Genomic DNA, 27613 nt, shown 5'->3' with positions numbered 1-27613 from the left:
GCAGCAGCTCGATGACCTCTGTCTGGTCAGGGAGAGTGACGAGGTCATAGAGGGGAGTTATAGGGAGGTGGTCACTCCAAAACCACGGGAGAGAGACATGTGGGTCACGCTAAGGAAGGGCAAGGGGCAGAGGCAGGAACGAGGGAGTACTCCAATGTCGGTACACCTTGCAAATAAGTACTCCTGTTTGAGTACGGATGGGGGTGACAGCCTACCCGGGGGTAGCAACAGCGGACGGGCCTTCAGCACAGAGACCGGCCCTGTTGCTCCGAAAGGTAGGGAAAAAAAGAAGAGGGCAATAGTAATTGGGGAGTCTATTGTTAGGGGGTCGGATAGGCGTTTCTGTGGACGCAGTCAGGAGACCAGGATGGTGGTCTGCCTCCCTGGTGCCAAGGTCTCGGACGTGTCTCAACGCATCCAAGATATCCTGAAATCAGAGGGAGAGGAGCCTGAGGTCGTGGTACATATTGGTACAAATGACATAGGTAAAAAAAGTGAAGAGGTCTTGAAGGGAGGATTTAGGGTGTTGGGAGGAGAGTTAAGGAAAAGGACCAAAAAGGTAACAATCTCAGGATTACTGCCTGTACCATGCGACAGTGAGAGTAGGAATGGAGCGAGGTGGAGGATAAATGCGTGGCTGAAAGACTGGTGCAGAGGGCAGGGATTCAAGTTTCTGGATCATTGGGACTTCTTTTGGGGAAGGTGGGACCTGTACAGAAAGGATGGGTTGCACTTGAACCCGAGGGGGACCAACATCCTGGCGGGGAAATTTGCAAAGGTCACTGGGGAGACTTTAAACTAGAATGGTTGGGGCGAGGGACTCAAATAGAGAAAGCTAGTAGACAGAATGGGAGGCAGGAAGCAGAAAAGGGAAGCACTCGGACACAAGAGGAGAAAGAAAAAAAGGAAATAAACAGAGAAGAAGAGACGGGGGGTTTCTTAAATGTGCATATTTTAATGCTAGGAACATTGTAAGAAAGGTGGATGAGCTTAGAGTCTGGATAGACACCTGGAAGTATGATGTTGTGGCGATCAGTGAAACATGGTTGCAGGAGGGCTGTGATTGGAAACTAAATATTCCAGGATTTCGTTGCTTCAGGTGTGATAGAATTGGAGGGGCAAGAGGTGGTGGTGTTGCATTGCTAGTCAGGGAAGATATTACAGCAGTGCTTTGGCAGGATAGATTGGAGGGCTCATCTAGGGAGGCTATTTGGGTGGAACTGAGAAGTGGGAAAGGTGTAGCAACACTTATAGGGGTGTATTATAGACCGCCAAATGGGGAACGAGAATTGGAAGAGCAAATATGTAAGGAGATAGCAGATATTAGTAGTAAGCACAAGGTAGTGATTGTGGGAGATTTCAACTTTCCACACATAGACTGGGAAATACATTCTGTAAATGGGCTGGATGGTTTGGAGTTTGTAAAATGTGTGCAGGATAGTTTTTTGCAGCAATACATAGAGGTACATACTAGAGGAGGGGCAGTGCTGGACCTCCTGTTAGGAAATGAGACGGGACAGGTGGCGGAGGTATGCGCTGGGGAGCACTTCGGGTCCAGTGATCACAATACCATTAGTTTCAATATAATTATGGAGAAGGTCAGAACTGGACCTAGGGTTGAGATTTTTGATTGGAGAAAGGCTAACTTTGATGAGATGCGAGATGATTTAAAACGAGTGGACTGGGACATTTTGTTTTATGGGAAAGATGTAGAAGAGAAATGGTGGACATTTAAAGGGGAAATTTTAAGAGTACAGAATCCTTATGTTCCTGTTCGGTTGAAAGGAAACAGTAAAAATTGGAAAGAGCCCTGGTTTTCAAGGGAAATTGGACATCTTGTTCGGAAAAAGAGGGAGATCTACAATAATTATAGGCAGCATGAAGTAAATGAGGTGCTTGTGGAGTATAAGGAATGTAAAAAAGAATCTTAAGAAAGAAATTAGAAAAGCTAAAAGAAGATATGAGGTTGCTTTGGCAAGCAAGGTGAAAGTAAATCCAATGGGTTTCTACAGCTATATTAATAGCAAAAGGATAACGAGGGATAAAATTGGTCCACTGGAGAAACAGAGTGGGCAGCTATCTGCAGAGCCAAAAGAGATGGGGGAGATATTGAACAATTTCTTTTCTTCGGTATTCACCAAGGAGAAGGATATTGAATTATGTGAGGTAAGGGAAACGAGTAGAGTAGTTATGGATACTATGAGTTTCAAAGTAAAAGAAGTACTGACACTTTTGAAAAATATAAAAGTGGATAAGTCTCCAGGTCCTGACAGGATATTCCCTAGGACATTGAGGGAAGTTAATGTAGAAATAGCCGGGGCTATGACAGAAATATTTCAAATGTCATTAGAAACGGGAATAGTCCCCGAGGATTGGCGTACTGCGCATGTTGTTCCATTGTTTAAAAAGGGTTCTAAGAGTAAACCTAGCAATTATAGACCTGTTAGTTTGACTTCAGTGGTGGGCAAATGAATGGAAAAGATACTTAGAGATAATGTATATAAGCATCTGGATAAACAGGGTCTGATTAGGAACAGTCAACATGGATTTGTGCCTGGAAGGTCATGTTTGACTAATCTTCTTGAATTTTTTGAAGAGGTTACTAGGGAAATTGACGAGGGTAAAGCAGTGGATGTTGTCTATATGGACTTTAGTAAGGCCTTTGACAAGGTTCCTCATGGAAGGTTGGTTAAGAAGGTTAAACTGTTGGGTATAAATGCAGGAATAGCAAGATGGATTCAGCAGTGGCTGAATGGGAGAAGCCAGAGGGTAATGGTGGATGGCTGTTTGTCGGGTTGGAGGCAGGTGACTAGTGGGGTGCCTCAGGGATCTGTGTTGGGTCCTTTGTTGTTTGTCATGTACATCAATGATCTGGATGAAGGGGTGGTAAATTGGATTAGTAAGTATGCAGATGATACCAAGATAGGGGGTGTTGTGGATAATGAAGAGGATTTCCAAAGTCTACAGAGTGATTTAGGCCATTTGGAAAAATGGGCTGAAAGATGGCAGATGGAGTTTAATGCTGATAAATGTGAGGTGTTACACCTTGGCAGGACAAATCAAAATAGGACGTACATGATAAATGGTAGGGAATTGAAGAATACAGTTGAACAGAGGGATCTGGGAATAACCGTGCATAGTTCCTTGAAGGTGGAATCTCATATAGATAGGGTGGTAAAGAAAGCTTTTGGTATGCTAGCCTTTATAAATCAGAGCATTGAGTATAGAAGCTGGGATGTAATGTTAAAATTGTACAAGGCATTGGTGAGACCAAATCTGGAGTATGGTGTACAATTTTGGTCGCCCAATTATAGGAAGGATGTCAACAAAATAGAGAGAGTACAGAGGAGATTTACTAGAATGTTGCCTGGGTTTCAACAACTAAGTTACAGAGATAGGTTGAATAAGTTAGGTCTTTATTCTCTGGAGCGCAGAAGGTTAAGGGGGGACTTGATAGAGGTCTTTAAAATGATGAGAGGGATAGACAGAGTTGATGTGATCAAGCTTTTCCCTTTGAGAATAGGGAAGATTCAAACTAGAGGACATGACTTCAGAATTAAGGGACAGAAGTTTAGGGGTAACATGAGGGGGAACTTCTTTACTCAGAGAGTGGTAGCGGTGTGGAATGAGCTTCCAGTGGAAGTGGTGGCGGCAGGTTCGTTGGTATCATTTAAGAATAAATTGGATAGGCATATGGATGAGAAGGGAATGGATGGTTATGGTATGAGTGCAGGCAGGTGGGACTAAGGGAAAAAAATTGTTCGGCGCGGACTTGTAGGGCCGAGATGGCCTGTTTCCGTGCTGTAATTGTTATATGGTTATATGGTTACTGCATTCTGTGCCCCTGATGTGGCCTCTTTTACTTCTTCGCCAAGACCAAACGTAGACTGAGAACCATTTTGTCAAATACATACATTTGGTACACCGAGGCCAGTTAGATCTCCAAGTTCCTTAACCATTTTATCTCCTCTTCCCATTCCCATACTGACCTTTCTGTCCTGGGCCTCCTCCATTACCAGAATGAGGCCACCTCATATTATCGGGCACAGAATACTCCAGCCGTGGTCTCACCAGGGCCCTGTACAACTGCAGAAGGACCTCTTTGCTCCTGTACTCAACCCATCTTGTTATGAAGGCCAACAGGCCTAAACTGCATATGATACTCCAGGTGTGGTCTCACCAGGGCCCTGTGCAACTGCAGGAGTTCTGCTCCTTGACTCAACTACTCTTGCTATGAAGGCCAACGGGCCAAAACTGCGCACAATACTCCAGGTATAGTCTCACCAGGGCCCTGTACAACTGCAGAAGGACCTCTTTGCTCCTATACTCAACTCCTCTTGTTATAGAAACATAGAGAATAGGTGCAGGAATAGGCCATTCGGCCCTTCGAGCCTGCACCGCCATTCAATATGACCATGGCTGATCATCCAACTCAGTATCCTGTACCTACCTTCTCTCCATACCCCCTGATCCCTTTAGCCACAAGGGCCACATCTAACTCCCTCTTAAATATAGCCAATGAACTGGCCTCAACTACCTTCTGCGGGAGAGAATTCCAGAGATTCACCACTCTCTGTGTGAAAAATGTTTTCCTCATCTCGGTCCTAAAAGATTTCCCCCTTATCCTTAAACTGTGATCCCTTGTTCTGGACTTCCCCAACATCGGGAACAATCTTCCTGCATCTAGCCTGTCCAACCCCTTAAGAATTTTGTAAGTTTCTATAAGATCCCCCGTCAATCTTCTAAATTCTAGCGAGTACAAGCCGAGTCTATCCAGTCTTTCTTCATATGAAAGTCCTGACATCCCAGGAATCAGTCTGGTGAACCTTCTCTGTACTCCCTCTATGGCAAGAATGTATTTCCTCAGATTCGGAGACCAAAACTGTACGCAATACTCCAGGTGTGGTCTCACCAAGACCGTGTACAACTGCAGTAGAACCTCCCTGCTCCTATACTCAAATCCTTTTGCTATGAATGCTAACATACCATTCGCCTTCTTCACTGCCTGCTGCACCTGCATGCCCACTTTGAATGACGGGTGTACCATGACACCCAGGTCTCATTGCATCTCCCCTTTTCCTAATCGGCCACCATTCAGATAATAATCTACTCTCTCTCTCTCTCTCTCTCTCTTTCTCCAAAACGTCGTAAAATGTTTCTGAAAACTTTTCAAAACTCTCCCAAACTTTCTCCCCCAATCATTCCCTCCCTCTCCCCCCCCTCTCTCTCTCTCTCTCTCTCCCTCTCCTTCCCTCACTCCTACTCCCCGTCCTTTTTCTTCTCAATCCCACTCGCAATGCACCGAAAATCCACCCGGAACCAATATTCGGCTATTCGCCCTCCACCCGGACACATTAGACCCGCCGTCCCGCTTTGCCAGCGCAGGTGCGCCGCGCTAAAGCGTCCCCCCTCCCGCCGGAAGCGCCTTTGTGGACATCAGGTTCGTCACTCAACGGTGCGGGAATGCAGCTGTGAAGGTCAGGTGAGGGTAAAAGCTCCATAATGCAGCGCGGGAGGCAGTAATGCAGCCAGTGATGCATGCATTCCCTTTAATGCAGCACGGGGAGCATGCACACGCACTGGCAGGCGGTTCCCCCTCTCTCTCTCCCTCTCCCTCCATCCCTGGTGAGACCACACCTGCTGTACTATTGTGTGCAGTTTTGGCCTGTTGGCCTTCATAACAAGAGGAGTTGAGTCTAGGGGCAAACATGTCCTTCTGCAGTTGTACAGGGCCCTGGTGAGACCACACCTGGAGTATTGTGTACAGTTTTGGTCCCCTAATTTGAGGAAGGACATTCTTGCTATTGAGGGAGCCCAGCGTAGGTTCACCAGGTTAATTCCCGGGTTGGCAGGACTGTCATATGCTGAGAGAATGGAGCGGCTGGGCTTGTACACTGGAATTTTGAAGGATGAGAGCGGATCTTATTGAAACATATAAGATTGTTAAGGGTTTGGACACGCTAGAGGCAGGAAACATGTTCCCGATGTTGGGGGAGTCCAGAAACACGGGCCACAGTTTAAGAATAAGGCGTTGGCCATTTAGAACGGAGCTGAGGAGAAACCTTTGCACCCAGAGAGTTATTAATCTGGCCATTTAGGACTGAGATGAGGTGAAAGTTTTCCACCCAGAGAGTTGTGAATCTGTGGCCATTTAGAAACATAGAAAATAGGTGCCGGAGTAGGCCCTTCGGCCCTTCGAGCCTGCACCGCCATTCGATATGATCATGGCTGATCATCCAACTCAGTATCCCATTCCTGCCTTCTCTCCATACCCCCTGATCCCTTTAGCCACAAGGGCCACATCTAACTCCCTCTTAAATATAGCCAATGAACTAGCCTCAACTACCTTCTGTGGCAGAGAATTCCACAGATTCACCACTCTGTGTAAAAAAGAAGTGAGATGAGGAGAAACTTTTCCACCCAGAGAGTTGTGAATCTGTGGCCATTTAGGATCGAGATGAGGAGAAACTTTTCCACCCAGAGAGTTGTGAGTCTGTGGGATTTTCTGCCTCAGAAGGCGGCGGAGGCCGGTTCTCTGGATGTTTTTTTTCAAGAGAGAGCTAGATAGGGCTCTTAAAGATAGCGGAGTCAGCGGATATGGGGAGAAGGCAGGAACGAGGTACTGATTGGGGATGATCAGCCATTGAATGACGGTGCTGACTCGAAGGGCCGAATGGCCTCCTCCTGCACCTGTTGTCTATTGTCCAGTGAAGGTGATTTGACTTGTTGTTAGACAAAAATGCTGGAGAAACTCAACGTGTGAGGCAGCATCTATGGAGTGAAGGAAATGGTTCTTGAGTCTGAAGAAGGGTCACGACCCGAATCGTCACCTATTTCCTTCGCTCCATAGATGCTGCTTCAGCCGCTGAGTTACTCCAGCATTTTGTGTCTACCTTCGATTTTCCAGCATCTGCAGTTCCTTCTTAAACATTTAGACGACATTGTTGTCTCGTTTATTCCATTCCATTGCGGTTCTTACAAAGAGCTTGTCCTTATAAATATCTGTCCTGGCCAATGGCGTTTCTATTTGCAGATCATTTCTCTTTCCTGTCCTATGTGTTGAGTACGTTATGTATCTATCTGCAGTTAGGCCCACGGTTGGCAGGAATGGGTCTATGTTCACCCAAATCCTCTGTCCCAGAGAGAATGTGAGAGAGAGAGAGAGAGAGAGAGAGACAGAGAGAGTGAGAGTGAGGGAGAGTGAGGTAGAGAGGGACAGAGAGAAGGAGAGAGAGGGAGAGGGACAGAGAGGGAGAGAGGGAGAGAGAGAGAGAGAGAGGGACAGAGAGACAGAGAGACAGACAGACAGAGAGAGACAGAGAGACAGAGTGTGAGAGGGCGAGACAGAGAGACACATGAAGAGAGAGAGAGAGAGACAGAGAGAGATGGAGACGGAGAGAGAGAAAGAGACAGACAGAGACAGACAGAGAGACAGATTGAGACACAGTAAAGGAAACCGGCTGAAAATTAGAAGCTGTTGTGACGTCAGTGTGGGGGGAGAGAGAGAGAGACGGACAGACAGAATGAGAGAGAAAGAGACAGAGAGAGACACAGAGACAGACAGAGAGAGAGAGAGAGAGATACAGTGCGGTAACAAGCCCTTCGACCCAACTTGCCCACACCGGCCAAAATGCCCCATCGACACTAGGCCCACCCCGACCAACATGCCCCATCTACACTAGTCCCACCCCGGCCAAAATGCCCCATCGACACTAGGCCCATCCCGACCAACGCCCCATCGACACTAGTCCCACCCCGACCAACATGCCCCATCGACACTAGGCCCACCCCGACCAACATGCCCCATCTACACTAGTCCCACCCCGACCAACATGCCCCATCGACACTAGGCCCACCCCGACCAACATGCCCCATCGACACTAGGCCCACCCCGACCAACATGCCCCATCTACACTAGTCCCACCCCGGCCAAAATGCCCCATCGACACTAGGCCCACCCCGACCAACATGCCCCATCGACACTAGGCCCACCCCGACCAACATGCCCCATCTACACTAGTCCCACCACGACCAACGTGCCCCATCTACACTAGTCCCAACCCGACCAACATGCCCCATCTACACTAGCCCCACCCCGACTAACATGCCCCATCTACACTAGTCCCACCCCGACCAACATCCCCATCTACACCAGTCCCACCCAAACCAACATGCCCCATCTACACCAATCCCACCCCGACTAACATGCCCCATCTACACTAGTCCCACCCCGACCAACATGCCCCATCTACACTAGTTCCACCTCGACCAACATGCCCCACTACACTAGTCCCACCCCGACCAACATGCCCCATCTACACTAGTTCCACCCCGACCAACATGCCCCACTACACTAGTCCCACCCCGACTAACATGCCCCATCTACACTAGTCCCACCCCGACCAACATGCCCCATCTACACTAGTCCCACCCCGACCAACATGCCCCACTACACTAGTCCCACCCCACACCAACATGCCCCATCTACACTAGTTCCACCCTGACCAACATGCCCCATCGTCACTAGTCCCACCCCGACCAACATGCCCCATCTACACTAGTCCCACCCCGACCAACATGCCCCATCTACACTAGTCCCACCCCGACCAACATGCCCCATCTACACTAGTCCCACCCCGACCAACATGCCCCATCTACACTAGTCCCACCCCGACCAACATGCCCCATCTACACTAGTCCCACCCCGACCAACATGCCCCATCTACACTTGTCCCACCCCGACCAACATGCCCCATCTACACTAGTCCCACCCCGACCAACATGCCCCATCTATACAAGAACCACCTGCCAGCGTTTAGCCCATATCCCACCAAACATGTCCTATCCATGTACCTGTCCTGGTGTTGCGATAGTCCTAGCCTCAACTACCTCCTCCGACAGCTCGTACCATACACCCAATGAGTGTTGCCCCTCAGATTTCTATTCAATATTTCCCACCCCCTCCTCACTCACCTTGAACACATGTCCTCGGGTCTTCGATTCCCCTACTCAAGGCAAGAGACTATGTGCGTCTACCTGATCTATTCCTCTGGTGATTTTGTACACCTCTATAAGATCACCCTTCATCTCCTGTGCTCCAAGGAATAGAGTCCCAGCCCTGCCCCAACCTCTCCCTGTAGCTCAGGCCCCTCGAGTCCCGGCAACATCCTCGTAAAACTTCTCCGCGCCCTTTCCAGCTCGACATCTTTCCTGTAACACGGTGCCCACAACTGAACACAATGCTCTAAATGCAGCCTCACCAACGTCTTGTACAACTGCAACGTGACCTCCCAACTTCTAGACTCAATACAGAGAGAGACAGAGAGAGAGACAGAGAGAGAGAGAGATAGTGACAGAGGGACAGAGAGAGAGAGAGGGAGAGAGAAACAGAGAGAGACAGAGAGAGAGAGACAGAGAGACAGAGAGAGAGACAGAGAGAGAGACAGAGAGAGAGAGAGAGAGAGAGAGAGAGAGAGAGAGAGAGAGAGAGAGAGAGAGACGAGAGAGAGAGACAGAGAGAGAGACAGAGAGAGAGACAGAGAGAGAGACCGATACAAAGAGAGATACAGAGAAACAGACAGGGACACAGAGAGAGAGAGAGAGAGAGATTGACATAGTGGGACAGAGAGAGAGAGAGAGCGAGACGGAGAGAGAGACAGAGACGGAGAGAGAGACAGAGAGAGAACGAAAGAGAAACAGATAGAGAGAGAGATGGAGACAGAGAAAGAGAGAGAGAGAGAGAGAGCAGCAGAGCGAAATAGAGAGACAGAGATAGAGAGACAGAGAGGTATATACACAGAGAGAGAGAGAGAATGAGACAGAGTGAGAAAGAGAGTGAGGGAGAGACAGAGAGAGAGAGAGAGAGAGAGAGAGAGAGAGAGAGAGAGAGAGAGAGAGAGAGAGAGAGAGAGAGAGAGAGACATTAAGAGACACAGAGACAGAGAGAGAGCGAGAGAAATAGACAGAGCGGGACACAGACAGAGAGGGGGAGAGAGAGAGAGAGAGAGCGCACAAAAACAGGCCCTTCAGCCCAACTTGCCCACACCATGCCAGAGGACAACATGCCCCATCTACACTAGTCCCACCCCAACCAACATGCCCCATCTACACTAGTCCCACCCGACCAACATGCCCCATCTACACTAGTCCCACCCCGACCAACGTGCCCCACTACACTAGTCCCACCCCGACCAACATGCCCCATCTACACTAGTTCCACCCTGACCAACATGCCCCTTCTACACTAGTCCCACCCCGACCAACATGCCCCATCTATACAAGAACCACCTGCCAGCGTTTAGCCCATATCCCACCAAACATGTCCTATCCATGTACCTGTCCTGGTGTTGCGATAGTCCTAGCCTCAACTAACTCCTCCGGCAGCTCGTTCCATACACCCAATGAGTGTTGCCCCTCAGATTTCTATTCAATATTTCCCACCCCCTCCTCACTCACCTTTAACACATGTCCTCGGGTCTTCGATTCCCCTACTCAAGGCAAGAGACTATGTGCGTCTACCTGATCTATTCCTCTGGTGATTTTGTACACCTCTATAAGATCACCCCTCATCTCCTGTGCTCCAAGGAATAGAGTCCCAGCCTGCCCCAACCTCTCCCTGTAGCTCAGGCCCCTCGAGTCCCGGCAACATCCTCGTAAATCTTATCCGCGCTCTTTCCAGCTCGACATCTTTCCTGTAACACGGTGCCCACAACTGAACACAATGCTCTAAATGCAGCCTCACCAACGTCTTGTACAACTGCAACGTGACCTCCCAACTTCTAGACTCAATACAGAGAGAGAGAGAGAGAGAGAGAGGGAGGGAGAGAGAGATAGTGACAGAGGGACAGAGAGAGAGAGAGGGAGAGAGAAACAGAGAGAGACAGATAGAGAGAGACAGAGAGAGAGACAGAGAGAGAGACAGAGAGAGAGAGAGAGACAGAGCGAGAGAGAGAGACGAGAGAGAGAGACAGAGAGAGACAGAGAGAGACAGAGAGAGAGACAGAGAGAGAGACCGATACAAAGAGAGATACAGAGAAACAGACAGGGACACACAGAGAGAGAGAGTGAGAGATTGACATAGTGGGACAGAGAGAGAGAGAGAGCAAGACTGAGAGAGAGACAGAGACGGAGAGAGAGACAGAGAGAGAACGAAAGAAACAGATAGAGAGAGAGATGGAGAGAGAGAGAGAGAGAGAGAGAGAGAGAGATAGTGAGACATTAAGAGACACAGAGACAGACAGAGAGAGAGAGATAGAGAGATAGATGGAGAGTCAGAGGGAGAGATGGTAAAATGAGAGATAGAGAAAGATAGAGAGAGACAGAGAGAGAGAGAGCGAGAGAAAGAGACAGAGCGGGACACAGACAGAGAGGGGGAGAGAGAGAGAGAGCGCACAAAAACAGGCCCTTCAGCCCAACTTGCCCACACCATGCCAGAGGACAACATGCCCCATCTACACTAGTCCCACCCGACCAACATGCCCCATCTACACTAGTCCCACCCCGACCAACATGCCCCATCTACACTAGTCCCACCCCGACCAACATGCCCCACCTACACTAGTCCCACCCCGACCAACATGCCCCATCTATACTAGTCCCACCCCAACCAACATGCCCCATCTACACTAGTCCCACCCCGACCAACATGCCCCATCTACAGTAGTCCCACCCGACCAACATGCCCCATCTATACTAGTCCCACCCCAACCAACATGCCCCATCTACACTAGTCCCACAACGACCAACATGCCCCATCTACACTAGTCCCACCCGACCAACATGCCCCATCTATACTAGTCCCACCCCGACCAACATGCCCCATCTACACTAGTCCCACCCTGACCAACATGCCCTATCTACACTAGTCCCACCCCGACCAACATCCCCATCTACACTAGTCCCACCACGACCAACATGCCCCATCTACACTAGTCCTACCCCGACCAACATGCCCCATCTATACTAGACCCACCCCGACCAACATGCCCCATCTACACTAGTCCCATCCCGACCAACATGCCCCATCTACACTATAATAAATTTTATATTTAATGGGTGCCTTTCATACAAAATCTCAAGGACACCTTACATAGTAATCGGAATAAAAACATATAATCGGAGTAAAACAAGTAATTAAAGACATCACAATGACACAAATTAAAAACAGAATTCAATCCAAAAACAGAAAATCAAAAACACAGTGTGAAGAGAGAGCAGCGGCAACCAATTCGTGCCAGCGTCCACTCTCCCTTCACGGCAGCCATCTTGGACACAGACCTACAAGACTACAGTTAGACAAAAAAAATCATCCCCCCACAGTGGATAGCACTGTGGAGGAAGGCACAATGTCCAGTCCCCACCCCTTGTTCACCCCAAAGTCAGGCCTATTGGGGCCACCGCAATTGCCTCTACGGAGGCCCGATGTCCCTGGCCGTTCTCACCGGGTGGTCTTGCCCCGGCGTCGGGAGAGTCCTTTCGGCGGCTGGGCCACTTGGAACGGCCGCTTCTTGGTTGGAGCCCGCGGCTGCCGAAGCCGACAAGGCCGCGCCGGTTTGGCGCTCCTAGGCTCCAGATGAAAAAGTCGGCGACCGCTCTCCTCACTGCCGCCTTGCCGCCTCTACGCACGCCGCCTCTCCGCTCCGCAAACCCGCAGCCCGGAGATGTTGCTCACGGCGGTCCAGCTCGCCAGAGCTCCAGCGCGGCGACCCAGGCAAGGCATCGCCCGCTCCGCTCCGCTCCAGCGCTCCAATGCAGTGCCGCCACGCAGGCCGAGGTGCTGGGTGGTTCCCGCCAAGAAACGGCGCTCCAAGCCCGCTGGTAGGCCACGACGACGGGTCGACGGGCAGCCCGGAAAAAAGGCTGCCACACCGACCAGGTAGGGACCTATAAATAAAGTAACACCTACCCCCCCACATTAAAAGACCATATCCCCTACAAACAAAAAAACAGGACTCACTAAAAACTTAAAAAAAAACGAATTTAAGACGGACGGCTGCTGCTAGCAGCCGTTCACCAAGATGGTCCCATCCCGACCAACATGCCCCATCTACACTAGTCCCACCCCGACCAACATGCCCCATCTACACTAGACCCACCCCGACCAACATGCCCCAACTACCTGTACTAGTGTTGCGATAGTCTCAGCCTCAACTACCTCCTCCGGCAGCTCGTTCCATACACCCACTGTGTTGCTCCTCAGTTTCCTATTCAATTTTTTCCCACCCCCGCCTCACTCACCTTGAACACATGTCCTCGGGTCTTCGATTCCTCATCTCAGGACAAGAGACTCTGTGCGTCTACCCGATCTATTCCCCTGGTGATTTTGTACACCTCCATAAGATCACCCCTCATCTCCTGTGCTCCAAGGAATAGAGTCCCAGCCCTGCCCCAACCTCTCCCTGTAGCTCAGGCTCCTCGAGTCCCGGCAACATCCTCGTAAATCTTCTCCGCGCTCTTTCCAGCTCGACATCTTTCCTGTGACACGGTGCCCACAACTGAACCCAATGCTCTAAATGCAGCCTCACCAACGTCTTGTACAACTGCAACGTGACCTCCCAACTTCTCATTACAAACTCAATACAGAGAGAAAGAGAGAGGGGGAGGGAGAGAGAGAGACAGAGAGAGAGATAGAGACAGGGAGAGATAGAGAGAGAGAGAAAGAGAGAAAGGGAGAGAGAGACCGATACAAAGAGAGATACAGTGTAACAGACAGAGAGAGAGAGAGAGAGAGAGAGAGAGAGAGAGAGAGAGAGAGAGAGAGAGAGTTACAGAAGCAGAGAGATGGGGAGAGAGAGAGATAAGAGAGAGAGTCAGAAAGAGAGAGAGACATAGAGAGAGTGAGAGAGAGACGGGGAGTGAGAGGGAGAGACTGAGGGAGAGAGAGACAGGGCCAGTGAGAGACAGAGAGAGACAGAGACTAAGAGGCAGACAGAGAGAGCGAGAGAGAAAGAGAGAGAGAGGGTGAAAGAGAGAGAGGGTGAAAGAGAGAGTGTCAGTGAGAGGGACAGTGGCAGAGAAAAGCAGAGAGAGATAGAGAGAGGGGCAGCGAGAAATAGAGAGAGATGCAGAGAGAGAGAAAGAAAGACAGAAACAGACAGAGAGAAACGGAGAGGGAGACAGAGAGAGAGACAGTGAGAAACAGAGAAAGAGAGGCAGCGAGAGAGAGAGAGACAGAGAGAGACAGTCAGTGAGAGACGGAGAGAGACAGAGAGAGTGACAGTGGGAGACACAGAGGGAGACAGAGGGAGAGAGAGGGGGAGACAGATATAGTCACAGAGAGAGGGGGTGAGAGACAGAGAGAGAGACAGAGAGAGTGAGAGAGAAACGGAGAGAGAGACAGAGAGGGAGAGAGAGGAAGCGAGAGAGGGAGAGACTGAGGGAGAGAGAGACAGAGAGAGAGACAGAGAGGGAGAGAGAGAGGAAGCGAGAGAGGGAGAGACTGAGGGAGAGAGAGACAGAGAGAGAGGGAGGGGGGGTGACAGAGAGAGGGAGAGAATGAGGCAGAGAGAGAAAGAGAGAGAGGGAGTGACACAGAGAGAGACAAGGAAGTCCAGGACAAGGGGTCACAGCTTAAGGATAGAGGGGAAATCCTTTAAGACCGAGATGAGAATAACATTTTTCACACAGAGAGTGGTGAATCTGTGGAACTCACTGCCACAGAGGGTAGTTGAGGCCAGTTCATTGGCTCTATTTAAGAGGGAGTTAGATGTGGCCCTTGTGGCTAAAGGGATCAGGGGGTATGGAGAGAAGGCTGTACGGGATACTGAGTTGGATGATCAGCCATGATCATATTGAATGGCGGTGCAGGCTCGAAGGGCCGAATGGCCTACTCCTGCACCTATTTTCTATGTATCTATGAGCATGTGAGAGAGAGAGAGACAGGGAGAGAGAGATAGAGAGAGTGAGAGGGAGAGACAGAGAGACAGAGGGAGGGGGAAAGAGAGAGACAGGAAGACAGAAGAGATTCTGGCAACCAAGACAAAACAGAATATGCAGCCACTGTTTGACAGATGAGGTTGAAACAGAGATGCACTTCCTCCTAAAATGCAAAACATTTGACAAAACATGGAAAGCATATTTTGATAAACTCAGTGTGGCAACCCCTGATTTTAAAGAACTAGATGATACATCAAAACTAAGAATAATAATTGGCGAAGGAAATAAGGCACAATACGTAACAGCATGCCACAACCTGAGAGACGGTGAATGACCAACATGCACATGTGTACGCACACACTAATCGACATTAACTGACACATAGAAATGAATATTTAATTGCTAAACTTGCTATTGTGTTGTACTGCTGCAGCTGCAAGAACGTGTAGCATCTATAAAGGGCTATAGGCCTATTGCGAGTTTATGTATAGGGACATATCTATCCATGCACTGTAGACTTGTATTTATATTTATGCATCTTAAATATGTATGTCATGTTATATACTTTGGCAATATAACAATGTATTTTTTATCATGCGAATAAAGTTTTTGAATTTAAAAATTGAAAATTGAGAGAGACAAACAGTGGGAGAGAAATAGAGAAAGAGATACAGAGAGAGAGAGAGAGAGATAGAGAGGGAAAGAGAAGGAGAGAGACAGACAGAGAGAGAGATGCAGAGACAGATAGAGAGAGAGAAAAACAGTGAGGCACGTAGGGAGAGATAGGCAGATGGGAAAGAGACAGAGAGAGAGAAGTGAGATGCAGAGAGAGGGAGGGACAGAGCGAGAGATAGAGAGAGAGACAGGGAGAAAGAAGGAAGAGAGAGATGGAGAGAGACAGAGAGAGAGAGGGGGACAGAGAGAGACAGATGGATAGAGAGAGGGAGAAAGCGAGCCAGTTACACAGAGAGAGAGACAAGAGAGGGCCATAGAAACATAGACAATAGGTGCAGGAGTAGAGGCCATTCGACCCTTCGAGCCTGCACCGCCATTCAATATGATCATGGCTGATCATTCAACTCAGTATCCCATCCCTGCCTTCTCTCCATACCCCCTGATCCCTTTAGTCACAAGGGCCACATCTAACTCCCTCTTAAATATAGCCAATGAACTGGCCTCAACTACCTTCTGTGGCAGAGAATTCCACAGATTCACCACTCTCTGTGTGAAAAATGTTTTCCTCATCTCGGTCCTAAAAGATTTCCCCCTTATCCTTAAACTGTGATCCCTTGTTCTGGACTTCCCCAACATCGGGAACAATCTTCCTGCATCTAGCCTGTCCAACCCCTTATGAATTTTGTAAGTTTCTATAAGATCCCCCGTCAATCTTCTAAATTCTAGCGAGTACAAGCCGAGTCTATCCAGTCTTTCTTCATATGAAAGTCCTGACATACCAGGAATCAGTCTGGTGAACCTCCTCTGTACTCCCTCTATGGCAAGAATGTCTTTCCTCAGATTAGGAGACCAAAACTGTACGCAATACTCCAGGTGTGGTCTCACCAAGACCCTGTACAACTGCAGTAGAACCTCCCTGCTCCTATACTCAAATCCTTTTGCTATGAATGCTACATACCATTCGATTTCTTCACTGCCTGCTGCACCTGCATGCCCACTTTCAATGACTGGTGTACCATGACACCCAGGTCTCGTTGCATCTCCCCTTTTCCTAATCGGCCAACATTCAGATAAAAGTCTACTTTCGTGTTTTTGCCACCAAAGTGGATAACCTCACATTTATACACATTATACTGCATCTGCCATGCATTTACCCACTCACCCAGCCTATCCGTCACCTTGCAGCCTCCTTGCATCCTCCTAACAGTTAACACTGCCCCCCAGCTTAGTGTCATCCGCAAACTTGGAGATGTTGCATTCAATTCCCTCGTCCAATCATTAATATATATTGTAAACTAGACCAAGTGCAGATCCGTTGGGTCTGTTCCCCCAACGTGCGGTTGTGGGGGGGGGGTGGAGGTGGCATGCAGCGTCACACACACTAACTATCCCCCCCCCCCCGCACTCACGCTAATTACCCCCCTTGATATTATATTAATATTATTAATTTGCTCCTTTTACCCCATAACCACCCTATCTACTGACGCATAACCCCCAACCTGCAGTCACATCTAGAGTGGGGGGGGGGTAGAGAGTGAGGGCAGAGAGAGAAGGGGCAGAGACAGAGAGAGACAGAGACACAGAGAGAGGGGCAAGAGGGAGGGGGGGTGGCAAGGAGGAGAAGAGGGAGGGTGGGTGAGGAGGGAAAGGTGGGGGAGGAGGGGAGGAGAGAGAGAGGGTGAGAGTGAGGGGGAGAGAGAGGCGGTGCTGAGAGGGAGGAGAGGTGGGGAGCAGGGAGAGGGAGGGAAGAGGGTAGGCGGTGTGGTGGGGAGGGGGTTTAGGGGAGGGAGGGAGGGTGGGGGAGGGGATGGATGGGGGGAGGGGAGAGAGAGAGCGGGGGAGGTGGGGAGGAGAGAGGGTGAGGGCGAGGAGAGGGGTGAGCGAGAGGGGGGGCGAGAGAGGTGTGCTGAGAAGGGAGGACGAGAGGTGGGGAGCAGGGAGGGGGAGGGAGGGTGGAGGGAAGGGGGTAGGGGTGTGTGGAGGGGAGGGGTTTAGGGGAGGAATGGTGGGGGAGGGGATTGAGGGGAGGGGGGAGAAAAAGAGGGAAGAGAGAGAGGGGGGAGAGGAGAGGAGAGTGTGGTGAGGATAGGTGGGAGAGGAGAGGGCAAGAGGAGGGGGGGGGGAGAGGAAGGGGGGAGAACCTAAAAAATATTTTAGAACCAAAAAAGACACATTCTGCAAGCATTGTAGGACCAAAAGAGACACTTTTTGCAAACATTTTAGAGCCAATAAACGATTTTCAAACATTTTAGAACCAATAGACACATTCTGCAAGCGTTTTAGAACCACTAAGGACACTTACATTTGAGTAGACATGTGTTCAGTGTTATTCACATCTCAGAGAAACATGACCCTCTGCCTTCCTCCATCTTGAAGAGACTGTGAGGCACACCACTTCCTGGTTTTATAGTCCCTCCCCCCTGCCGCCAGCAGGGGCAACAGAGAGAATGGGGAATTTTGTTAAAACATTAACATCTCTGTCATTTCTCATCGACAGGAAAAATCCTTGGCACACATATGGCGGAGGGGGGCTCTGAGCAAGGTGGCCAAAAATGACGGCCGTAGGTGGCGGCGTTCTCTCGGAGATCACAGCACAGATGGCCAAAGCCGGTCAAGAACAGAGTTTTAGTAATCTAAGATAACTGGGGTCCCAGCACTGAGCCTTGCGTTACCCCACTACTCACTGCCTGCCATTTACTCCTACTCTTTGCTTCCTGTCTGCCAGCCAGTTCTCTATCCACATCAACACTGAATCCCCAATGCCGTGTGCTTTAAGTTTGTATACTTATCTCTTATGTGGGACCTTGTCGAAAGCCTTCTGAAAGTCCAGATATAACACATCTACTGGTTCTCCCTTATCCACTCTACTAGTTACATCCTCGAAAAATTCTATAAGATTCGTCAGACATGATTTGCCTTTCGTAAATCCATGCTGACTTTGTCCAATGATTTCACCACTTTCCAAATGTGCTGCTATCTCATCTTTAATAACTGACTCTAGCAGTTTCCCCACTACCGATGTTAGACTAACTACTCTGTAATTCCCCATTTTCTCTCTCCCTCCCTTTTTAAAAAGTGGGGTTACATTAGCTACCCTCCAATCCTCAGGAACTACTCCAGAATCTAAAGAGTTTTGAAAAATTATCACTAATGCATCCACTATTTCTGCCGGTACTTCCTTAAGTACTCTGGGATGCAGCCTATCTGGCCCTGAGGATTTATCGGCCTTTAATCCATTCAATTTACCTAACACCACTTCCGGGCTAAACTGGATTTCACTCAGTTCCTCAATCTCATTTGACACCCGGTCACCTGCTATTGCCGGCAGATTATTTATGTCTTCCTCAGTGAAGACAGAACAAAAGTAATTATTCAATTGGTCTGCCATGTCTTTGTTCCCCATGATCAATTCACCTGTATCCTGCTGCAATGGACCTACATTTGTTTTAACTAATCTTTTTCTCTTCACATATCTATAAAAACTTTTGGAGTCAGTTTTTATGTGCCCTGCCAGTTTTCTTTCATAATCGATTTTCCCTTTCCTAATTAAGCCATTTGTCCTCCTCTGCTGGACTCTGAATTTCTCCCAGTCCTCTGGTAGGCTGCTTTTTCTGGCTAATTTGTATGCTTCATCCCTTGTTTTGATACTATCCCTGATTTCCCTTGTTATCAATGGAGGCACTACCTTCCCTGATTTATTATTTTGCCAAACTGGGATGAACAATTGTTGTAGTTCATCCATGCAGTCTTTAAATGCCTTCCAATGCATATCCACCGTCAACCCTTTAAGAATCAATTGCTAGTCTGTCTTGGCCAATTCACATCTCATACCCTCAAAGTTACCTTTCTTTAAGTTCAGGACCCTTGTTTCTGAAGTAACAATGTCACTCTCCATCCTAATGAAGAACTCAACCATATTATGGTCACTCTTGCCCAAGGGGCCACGCACAACAAGACTGCTAACTAACCCTTCCTCATTACTCAATACCCAGTCTAGAATAGCCTGCTCTCTCGTTGGTTCGTCTACATGTTGGTTTAGAAAACTATCCCGCATACATTCCAAGAAATCCTCTTCCTTAGCACCCTTGCCAGTTTGATTCACCCAATCTATATGTAGATTGAAGTCACCCATTATAACTGTTTTACCTTTGTTGCACGCATTTCTGATTTCCTGTTTGATGCCATCCCCAACTCCACTACTACTGTTAGGTGGCCTGTACAACTCCCACTAGCGTTTTCTGCCCCTTAGTGTTTCGCAGCTCTACCCATATCGATTCCACACCCACCAAGCTAATGTCCTTACTTTCTATTGTGTTAATCTCCTCTCTAACCAGCAACGCTACCCCACCTCCTTTTCCTTTCTGTCTATCCCTCCTGAATATTGAATATCCCTGGATGTTCAGCTCCCAGCCTTGGTCACCCTGGAGCCATGTCTCCGTGATCCCAACTATATCATAGTAATTAATAACTATCTGCACATTCAATTCATCCACCTTATTACGAAGATTAGATTTCCAAAGTCTAAAGAGAGATTTAGGCAATTTGGAAGAATGGGCTGAAAGATGGCAGATGCAGTTTAATGCTGATAAGTGTGAGGTGCTACATCTTGGTAGCACAAATTAAAATAGGACGTACATGGTAAATGGTAGCGAATTGAGGAATGCAATTGAACAGAGGGATCTAGGAATAACTGCATAGTTCCTTGAAGGTGGAATCTCATGTAGATAGGGTGGTAAAGAAAGATTTTGGTGTGCTAGCCTTTATAAATCAGAGCATTGAGTATAGAAGTTGGGATGTAATGTTAAAATTGTACATTGGTGAGACCAATTCTGGAGTATGGTGTGCAATTTTGGTCGCCCAATTATAGGAAGGATGTCAACAAAATAGAGAGAGTACAGAGGAGGTTTACTAGAATGTTGCCTGGGTTTCAACAACTAAGTTACAGAGAAAGGTTGAATAAGTTAAGTCTTTATTGTTTGGAGCACAGAAGGTTAAGGGGGGACTTGATAGAGGTCTTTAAAATGATGAGAGGGATAGACAGAGTTGACGTGGATAAGCTTTTCCCATTGAGAGTAGGGAAGATTCAAACAAGAGGACATGAATTCAGAATTAAGGGACAGAAGTTTAGGGGTAACATGAGGGGGATCTTCTTTATTCAGAGAGTGGTAGCTGTGTGGAATGAGCTTCCAGTGGAAGTGGTGGAGGCAGGTTCGATTTTATCATTTAAAAATAAATTGGATAGGTATATGGATGGAAAAGAAATGGAGGGTTATGTTCTGAGTGCAGGTTGATGGGACTAGGGGAAAATAAGTGTTCGGTGTGGACTTGTAGGGCCGAGATGGCATGTTTCCGTGCTTTAATTGTTATATGGTTATATGGAACGTTCCTTGCATTGAGACATTGAGCCTTCAGGCTTGTTTTTGCAACACTCTTACCCCTTATACAATTATGTTGAAAAGTGGCCCTTTTTGATTTTTGCCCTGGATTTGTCTGCCTGCCACTTTAACTTTTCACCTTGCTACCTATTGCTTCTACCCTCATTTTACACCCCTCTGCCTCTCCGCTCACACATTTAAGAAACCCTTTCCCTTTAACTCTATCCTCAACTATCCCATTTGACACCCCACCCCCATATTGAGTTTTAAACCACCCGTGTGGCAGTGGCAAACCTGCCTGCCAGAATGCTGGTTCCCCCACCTGTTAAGATGCAATCCGTCCCTTTTGTACAGTTCCCCTTTACTCCAAAACAGATCCCAGTGATCTAAGAATCTAAATCCCTGCCCGTGCACCAGTTCCTCAGCCACACATTCAGGTCCCGTATCTCCCTGTTCCTGCTCTCGCCAGCACGGGGAACTGGAAACAAACCGGAGCGAACAACCCTGGAGGTCCTGCTTTCAGCATTTTTCCGAGCTCTCTAAAGTCACGCTGCAGAATATTCATCCCCTTCTTTCCGACATCATTTGTGCCGACATGCACTACCACTTCCGGCTGTTCACCTTCTAAGTGGGTGAACCTGTTCACAAGAGGTACAACACCTGGGGACGTTTGCATTCCATGCTTCCCTCCCTTTCTCACCGTCACCCCCCCTTCTCTCTTCTAGTACCTTAGGTGTAACAATCTTACTGTAGGACTTGTCGAGGAACGACTCAGTTTCTCGGATGAACCTGAGGTCCTCCACTTGCTTCTCCAGTTCCCTAACACGGTCCTTCAGGAGCTGTACCTGGATGCACCTCACATTTGTAGCAGCCAGAGGCACCAGCAGTGTCCTTGCCTGACATATCCTTCTTTCGTCTCTCCCTCTCCAGCGTTTTGCGTAGCCTCCTCTCCTCAGCCTCCTCGCCGAAGACTCTCGAGCCAAAGACTCGCACTTTTCTCACAGGGCACTTCCCTCACAAGGCCGCTCCCTCACTGTTGCTCCCTAATAGCCATCTTGCTTATATTGACTGATAAATTGCCTAATTTACAAACAAAATTCCTCAGTTTTCAAAGGTACACAAAATTGCTGGGGAAACTCAGCGGGCGCAGCAGCATCTATGAAGCGAAGGAAATAGGCGACGTTTCGGGCCGAAACCCTTCTTCAGACCCCTTCTTCAAATGTCCTCGTTCTTCAGGGAACGGGGATTCCCCTCCGCCACCATAGATGAGGCTCACACCAGGGTCTCATCCATACCCCGTAACACTGCTCTCTCTCCCCATCCCCCGCACTCGCAACAAGGGCAGAGTCCCTCTGGTCCTCACCTTTCACCCCACTAGCCGCCAAATACAACACATAATCCTCCGCCATTTCCGCCACCTCCAACGTGACCCCACCACTCGCCACATCTTCCCATCTCCTCCCATGTCTGCCTTCCGCAAAGACCGCTCCCTCCGCAACTCCCTCGTCAATTCTTCCCTTCCCTCCCGCACCACCCCCTCCCCGGGCACTTTCCGTTGCAACCGCAAGAAATGCAACACCTGTCCCTTCACCTCCCCCCTCGACTCCATTCAAGGACCCAAGCAGTCGTTCCAGGTGCGACAAAGGTTCACCTGTATCTCCTCCAACCTCATCTACTGCATCCGCTGCTCTAGATGTCAGCTGATTTACATCGGGGAGACCAAGCGTAGGTTGGGCGATCGTTTCGCCGAACACCTCCGCTCAGTCCGCAAAAACCTACCTGAACTCCCGGTGGCTCAGCACTTCAACTCCCCCTCCCATTCCCAATCCGACCTCTCTGTCCTGGGTCTCCTCCATTGCCAGAGTGAGCAACAGCGGAAATTGGAGGAACAGCACCTCATATTCCGTCTGGGGACCTTGCGTCCTTATGGGATTAACATTGAATTCTCCTCTCTCTTCCTCAGTTTTCAATTGTTTTCCCCTCACTGACTCACTTCTAACTCTGCTCCCACTTGGGCTAGAGCCAATCAAAGATCTTATAGCAGAGCAAGATGGCCTACTCCTACGCAAAACACGTAGTGCGGTCATGGGCAGATTCATGGGTGATTATAGGACCCATTTTAGCAACCAGCCTCCGCCATCTTGTTCCGCCACCTTGCTTCCGGACAAAGATCGGATCTGTAATGTCCTGTTTGCCAGCTTGTTGACCCTCTGTGTTCCCCTCCTGCAGGGCTTAAGAGCCGGTGCCGTGGACGGAGAGACGAGGATGGTGAGCCCCCCCCCCCCCATCTGCTCGGTGTGCGGGCTGAGCTTCGAGCTGCTGAGCTGCGATGGAGGACCGCATGACGGGACACAACAAGGAGAAGCGTTATGAGTGTGACGTGTGTGGCCAGGCCAGTCAGTACCCGAGCCAGCTGGAGCTCCACCGGCGGGTGCACACGGGAGAACGCCCCTTCGACTGCTCGGAGTGCGGCAAGAGCTTCACCTGCTATGACAAGCTGCAGCGGCACAACCGCGTGCACTCCGGCGAGAGGCCCTTCACCTGCTCCGACTGCGGCAAGAGCTTCAAGACGGCGGGTGCACACGGGCGAGAAGCCCCATGGCTGCTCCACCTGCGGCAAGAGTTTTGCCCTGTCGTCGGCATTGGGGGATCATCGGCGGGTGCACAGCAGTGAGCGACCCTTCACCTGCTCCAACTGCGGCAAAGGCTTCAAGACGTCCAACCACCTGAAGATACACCAGCGCACTCACACCGACGAGCGTCCCTACACCTGTGCTCAGTGCAGCAAGGGCTTCACCAACTCCACTAGGCTGCTGTCGCACCAGTGCACCCACACCGGCGAGCGCCCCTACACCTGCGCCCAGTGCGGCAAGGGCTTCACCCACTCCAGCAGCCTGCTGGTGCACCAACGCAACCACACCGGCGAGCGCCCCTACACCTGCATTAGGTGCGGCAAGGGCTTCACCTCCTCCAGCAAGCTGCTGTCCCACCAGCGCACCCATACTGGCGAGCGTCCCTACACCTGCATCCAGTGCGGCAAGGGCTTCACCCACTCCAGCAACCTACTGGAGCACCGGCGCACCCACACCGGCGAGCACCCCTACAGCTGCGCCCAGTGCGGCAAGGGCTTCAACAGCTCCACTAGGCTGTATTCCCACCAGCTCACCCACACCAGCGAGCGCCCCTACACCTGCATCCAGTGCGGCAAGGGCTTCACCCACTCCAGCAGCCTGCTGGTGCACCAGCGCGTCCACACCGGCGAGCGTCCCTTCACCTGCGCCCAGTGTGGCAAGGGCTTCACCCAGTCTAGTCACCTGTTGTCCCACCAGCTCACCCACACCGGCGAGCGCCCCTACACCTGTGCCCAGTGCGGCAAGGGCTTCACCAACTCCACCCGGCTGCTGTCCCACCAGCGAGTGCATGCCGGCGACCGTCCCGTCCCCAGCCCGGTGTGTGGAGAGCGCTTCACCATGGCCTCCTACGCCCCGCCTCACCAGCACGTGCACACCAGTGGCCAGCCCTACGACTGCCCGTACTGCGGTGAGGAGTTTGACAGCTCACGGGGGTTGCGGCAGCACCGGCGGACCCACGCCGGCGAGCAACTGCTCCCACTGTGACAAGAGAGCATGGGGGCTGCGGGAGCACCAGCGGTTACACATCAGAGAGAGACCCTTTGTGTGCGCTGAGTGTGTAAAGGGAATCACCCGCCTTGACCATCTGCTGGAGCAACGACGAGACCACACCGTCCAGCGCCCCTTCACCTGCCCGCTCTGCAGCAAGGCCTTTGCCCGCTCCTCCAGCCTGCTGGCACATCGCCACGTGGATAGGCACAGTTTAGGTAGACGCAGGAAGGAATGGGTAACGTTTCAGGGTCGAGACCCATCTTCAGTGTCGACCCGAAACATCACCCATTCCTTGTCTCCAGAGATGCTGCCTGTCCCGCTGAGTTACTCCAGCACTCTGTGAATGTCACCTATCCATGTCTTCCACAGATGCTGTCTGACCCGCTGAGTTACTCCAGCAATTTGTGTTAGTCATAAAGTGATACAGTGTGGAAACAGGCCCTTCGGCCCAACTTTCCCACACCGACCAACATGTCCCAGCTACACTAGTCCCATCTTCCTGTGTTTGGTCCATATCCCTGCAAATTTGGCCTATCCATGTAACTGTCTAACTGTTTCTTGGGATAGTCACAGCCTCAACTACCTCCTCTGACTGTTTGTTGTATACTCCCACCACCCTGTGTGAAAATGTTACCCCTCAGTTTCCTTTTAAATCTTTTCCCCTTCACCTTGAACCCATGTCCTCTGGTCCTCGATTCCCCTACTCTGGGCAAAATATTCTGTGCATCTAACTAAATTGTGTTCTGTGCAAGATTCCAGCATCTGCAGTTTCTTGTGTCTCCCTCACCTATATCCACCTATCACTTCTGAAGATGGGTCTCAACCTGAAACGTCACCCATTCCTTCTCTCTAGAGATGCTGCCTGTCCCGCTGAATTACTCCAGCATTTTGTGTTCACCTATCACTTGCCAGGCTTTGTCCAGCCTCCATCTCTCTTTTCCAGCGTCCTCCCCCCACCCACCCTCTCCACTCAGTCTGAAGAAGGGTCCTGACTCAAAACGTCGTCTGTCCATTCCCTCTAAAGCGGTGGAGGAACTCAGTGGGTCAGGCGGCATCTGTAGAGCGAAGGGAATATAAGGCGACCACTCCCACCTCTCCTTTCCAACTTTCTCCACCCTCCACACCAAGCAGTCTGAAGAAGGGTCCTGACCTAGAATGTTGCCTGTCCATGCTCTCCAGACGTGCAAGTTACTCCAGGAGATTGTGTCTCTTTTTGTAAACCAGCATCTGCTGTTCCTTCTATCTGGTCCTCGATCCCCCCCACTCTGCATTGCGCTCGGTCCGCCCAGGCTAAGGACGGATAAGGACCAAACACAAACACTCCCAGTTGCGATCCATTTTAACTCCCCTTCCCATTCCCACACTGACCTTTTTGCCTGGGCCTCCTCCATTGCCAGAGTGATGTGACACACAAACTGGAGGAACAGCACCTCATAGCTTCCAGCCCAATGACATGAACATTGAATTCTTCAAATTAAGGAGATTTCCCCCCCCCCCGACCTAATCAAGTCCTGGAGTATTGATTCCCCTCCAAAGTGCCGGTAGAACTCAGCAGGTCAGCCATCCGTGGTGGGAAACGCATGGAGAAGTGTTCCTTATATAAGCCCCTCCTTGGCCCTGTCGTGGAGCAGACCATCAACAGTACCAGCATCTTCTTATTCATACTGTACCCAAGTGAAAATGCTATAGGGAGCCAAGCTGCAAACAGCCGACTGCTCACAGTACCAGCTGGCTGCCACTGGCCCAAAAACTTAAAGGCATTTAAATGTGTTTTTTTTTAAAAGAGAGGCTTGACGTATTTGTGCCTTACGTAACAAATAAAACCAGTTTTTTTATGACCTCACTGTGTTTTTCGGAATTCTTCAGAATTCATGTTGTTATCAATAATGAAAGAAAATGCCAACGATCTCCAGAAATGATAAGAAATGATTCTCGCCTCCATGCATATCTGTAGCTGTAGGGCAGTTGCACACCTCCCCACTACTTCAAAGATAGTTCCTGCAGCTGGCAATATCGTTTGGCCGCTGTTGTGTTTTATTTGTTTAATGGATTTGATTAGATTAGGAAATGCTTCCTTCCCTACAAGGGTCATTCCTCAGGAGTTTCTATAGCAACATGCCCACTCTTGCCTTTATGAAGAGACTGAAGATTTGTACTGCAAGGTATGTCTGACAAATAATGGATTAGCTGTACAAAATATGATCCATTGATTCAATTGTGGTCAAATCCCAGTGAACACTGTCACCTTTTTCTAACGCAGCCGTCACCAATGTTGCAGAAGAAAAAGGGCAGTGATTATACACATTCTGCACAACATACTTTTTTGACAGCAAGCAATGTTACATTTTGTTTCAGGCTATTCTTTACCAATCCTCACTGTTTGAAGCCAATTCAGCCTTCAATGGTGAACATTGTTTAACTCTGCTGATACAAACTTTTAGCTTGGTACCAGACCAAGTGGGACCAGTGTGTTCCTGTCACACGGTAGGCCTGGTCCCCCAACGTAACCAGTTCCCTTAATGCAATATTCCACCACTCACCTGTTCCCCCAATGCAATAATCCTCAACTCACCCAAAGCCCCCAAATGTGCACGGACAGCTTATTTCCGATTATCCCCCAGCACTCTCTTCCCTCCAATTCAGCCCCCCAATTGCACTTGCTGCCAAGTATTTAAAAAATAATCCAATTGCACTTCCCCTGCCTCCCCCAGCACTCCCTCCCCTCCCCCTCCTCTTCAGCCTCCCTGTTTTTAAACTTTTTAAAACTTCCTGCAGGACTAAGTGTGGATGGCCAGCAAGGAATGGATCCCATTGTGGCATCATAGCTGTAACTGCCAGTGTGCAGATGGAAGCAAGTGTTGTCAAGGTGAGATTTTGTAAAGTTAAACATGTGAATAACTTGTAAAACATAGCGTCAATCTGAACAAAACTTGATAAAAAAAGACACCACAAGACAATTGGGCCGCAGTGATTAATCTCAAAATGAGGCGCAGCGGATATTACTTCCAGAGCCTTTTACTTTCAATCTTAGCAAGAGTCTTTCCGGGGAGAGGGGGTGTGGGGCAT

At 49.6% G+C, this 27613-nt stretch overlaps 1 protein-coding gene across 1 annotated transcript; it reads left to right on the top strand.

The window, feature by feature from the left end:
• The first annotated feature begins 5417 nt into the window (after positions 1-5417).
• LOC116969600 (zinc finger protein 239-like) lies at positions 5418-27035 on the top strand. Its single transcript, XM_033016430.1, has 4 exons — positions 5418-5482; positions 23154-23465; positions 23611-24512; positions 26989-27035. Exons 2-4 carry the CDS (start codon positions 23254-23256, stop codon positions 27033-27035), a joined length of 1161 nt encoding a protein of 386 aa, XP_032872321.1. The 5' UTR covers positions 5418-5482; positions 23154-23253.
• Positions 27036-27613: the final 578 nt, after the last annotated feature.

The sequence above is a fragment of the Amblyraja radiata genome, unplaced genomic scaffold, assembly GCF_010909765.2.
Source record: "Amblyraja radiata isolate CabotCenter1 unplaced genomic scaffold, sAmbRad1.1.pri S89, whole genome shotgun sequence".
Taxonomy (NCBI): domain Eukaryota; kingdom Metazoa; phylum Chordata; class Chondrichthyes; order Rajiformes; family Rajidae; genus Amblyraja; species Amblyraja radiata.
The sequence above is the reverse complement of the archived record's forward strand: the minus strand, read 5'-3'. Positions and strand labels throughout refer to the sequence as shown.